Genomic DNA, 1,608 nt, shown 5'->3' on the forward strand with positions numbered 1-1,608 from the left:
TCGCTAAAATATGCTCCAGTGCCATGTCAAGGACCTAAAAAGGCCTCATTTCTTCCAATAGTGGTGAAATTGCTGACTTTGGCGGATATTTTGTCATTACAATTGTTAACAAATCCGTGCCTTCCAGAACCGACATAAAAAGTCGCGCATTAAAGTTTAATCGCCGTAAATTGTTTGGTGAGACCACTTTTTGGTCTCATCAAACTATTCTAATCCGAGTTTTAAGTAGCAACATGATTAAACACTTGACTGAACTTCACTAAAACTGAAGGTCATCTTCATTTGCGTTATATTTCAATTTGCCGCTGTGCGATCTGTCTTATTAGTCGATACCTGGTGATAATGATGCCGTGGTCTCCCACCTGGGATAAAATACTGAAAACCACTTTTTCTGTCTAGCGAACAATCAATAGCACGCGTCCGGCTAAGAGACTGCCACCATTCTGGTAAGTTAGAACGGTCAAGAAGCTAGCGCTACCGTAGTGTATCAACAACAGTTGGTATCATGAATTGTCTAGTAAAACCAGCAGGGAAAATCGTATTATACTATTACGGAACGCGTTCAAGCACTCGGAAGCGAACGAGCACTCTGGGGGTACAACAGGATACTAACTTCAAAATATGAGGCGATTGCTGCTGTTCGACTGGAATCGCCCTTCGACGTGTTTTACTACCCGTGCCTCGTGCCTCCTCGGCATATCTTGATCAGTTGTCATTCTCAATTTCTCCACCATGACCCCAAGCACGAACAACTCCCTCTTTTCGACCAAGAACCTTTTCGTCGCGGCACTAACAGCATCGGTTGCTTGCAGAGTCCACGCGGCGGAAGGCAACAACTCCACCTCGGTCGACCATGCCACGTTTGGTGACATTACATCCGGCAGTGGCAAGTGCGTCACTGGCAACCCCAATAAGGGCGGAGTCACCCGCGATCAGGTGGACTGGGTCTGGGAGAACACCATGTCCAAGTACGTGCCCCAGTTCAATAACCTCATCTTCGACCAGCTCGTGACCAACAAGGGTAAGCTCAACTACTGCGTGCGCTGGGACAACGATTTGCCTTTGACCAAGGCCACGGCATCTAAGTTCCAGGCGATGCTCGAGAAGCAGATCAACCTTTGGAACCACTGGCTCGTAGGCTATGGATGTTGGCCGTACGACCATATCGACATTGATATTGTGGGATACGCTGTGAAAGACAAGTCCATCATGGACTGGAGCGACGACTCGCTTGGTACGATCTACGAGGGTCTTTTGGACGCTGAGGGCAGTCCCAAATGCCCTGATGAATGCTACAAGCACCAGAATCAAGCTGCCAGTGCCGATACGAGTGGCTGTAAGGGCAACCCCTTCGACATGTCGCTCTGGTCGTCGACCATACCGGGGGAAAACGCCGCTGGCACGGGCGGTGACTGGGGTCAGCGTGTCCAAGTGAACGACATGCTCAACACCATGGACCAGGAGCAGATGAGGGTACTGCTTCACGAGATTGGCCATGGTTTCGGTTTGCCGGAGATGTACCTGAATGAGAACAAGCCTTCGGATTACCCTGTCTGCGTCATGGATGGAGAATTCTCGCTCACAGACGGCGATGGCTGGCTGCTTCGT

The 1,608-nt window shown here is 49.6% G+C and overlaps 1 protein-coding gene across 1 annotated transcript; it reads left to right on the forward strand.

Moving 5' to 3' along the window:
• Positions 1 to 732: 732 nt before the first annotated feature.
• PPTG_20385 (hypothetical protein) lies at positions 733 to 1,551 on the forward strand (the record flags this gene model as incomplete). The annotated part of the gene is made up of 1 exon (XM_008919005.1): positions 733 to 1,551. A coding segment is annotated over one exon (819 nt), but the record flags the coding sequence as incomplete, so codon positions are not given.
• Positions 1,552 to 1,608: the final 57 nt, after the last annotated feature.

Source organism: Phytophthora parasitica, assembly GCF_000247585.1.
Source record: "Phytophthora parasitica INRA-310 unplaced genomic scaffold supercont2.426, whole genome shotgun sequence".
Lineage (NCBI taxonomy): Eukaryota > Oomycota > Peronosporomycetes > Peronosporales > Peronosporaceae > Phytophthora > Phytophthora nicotianae.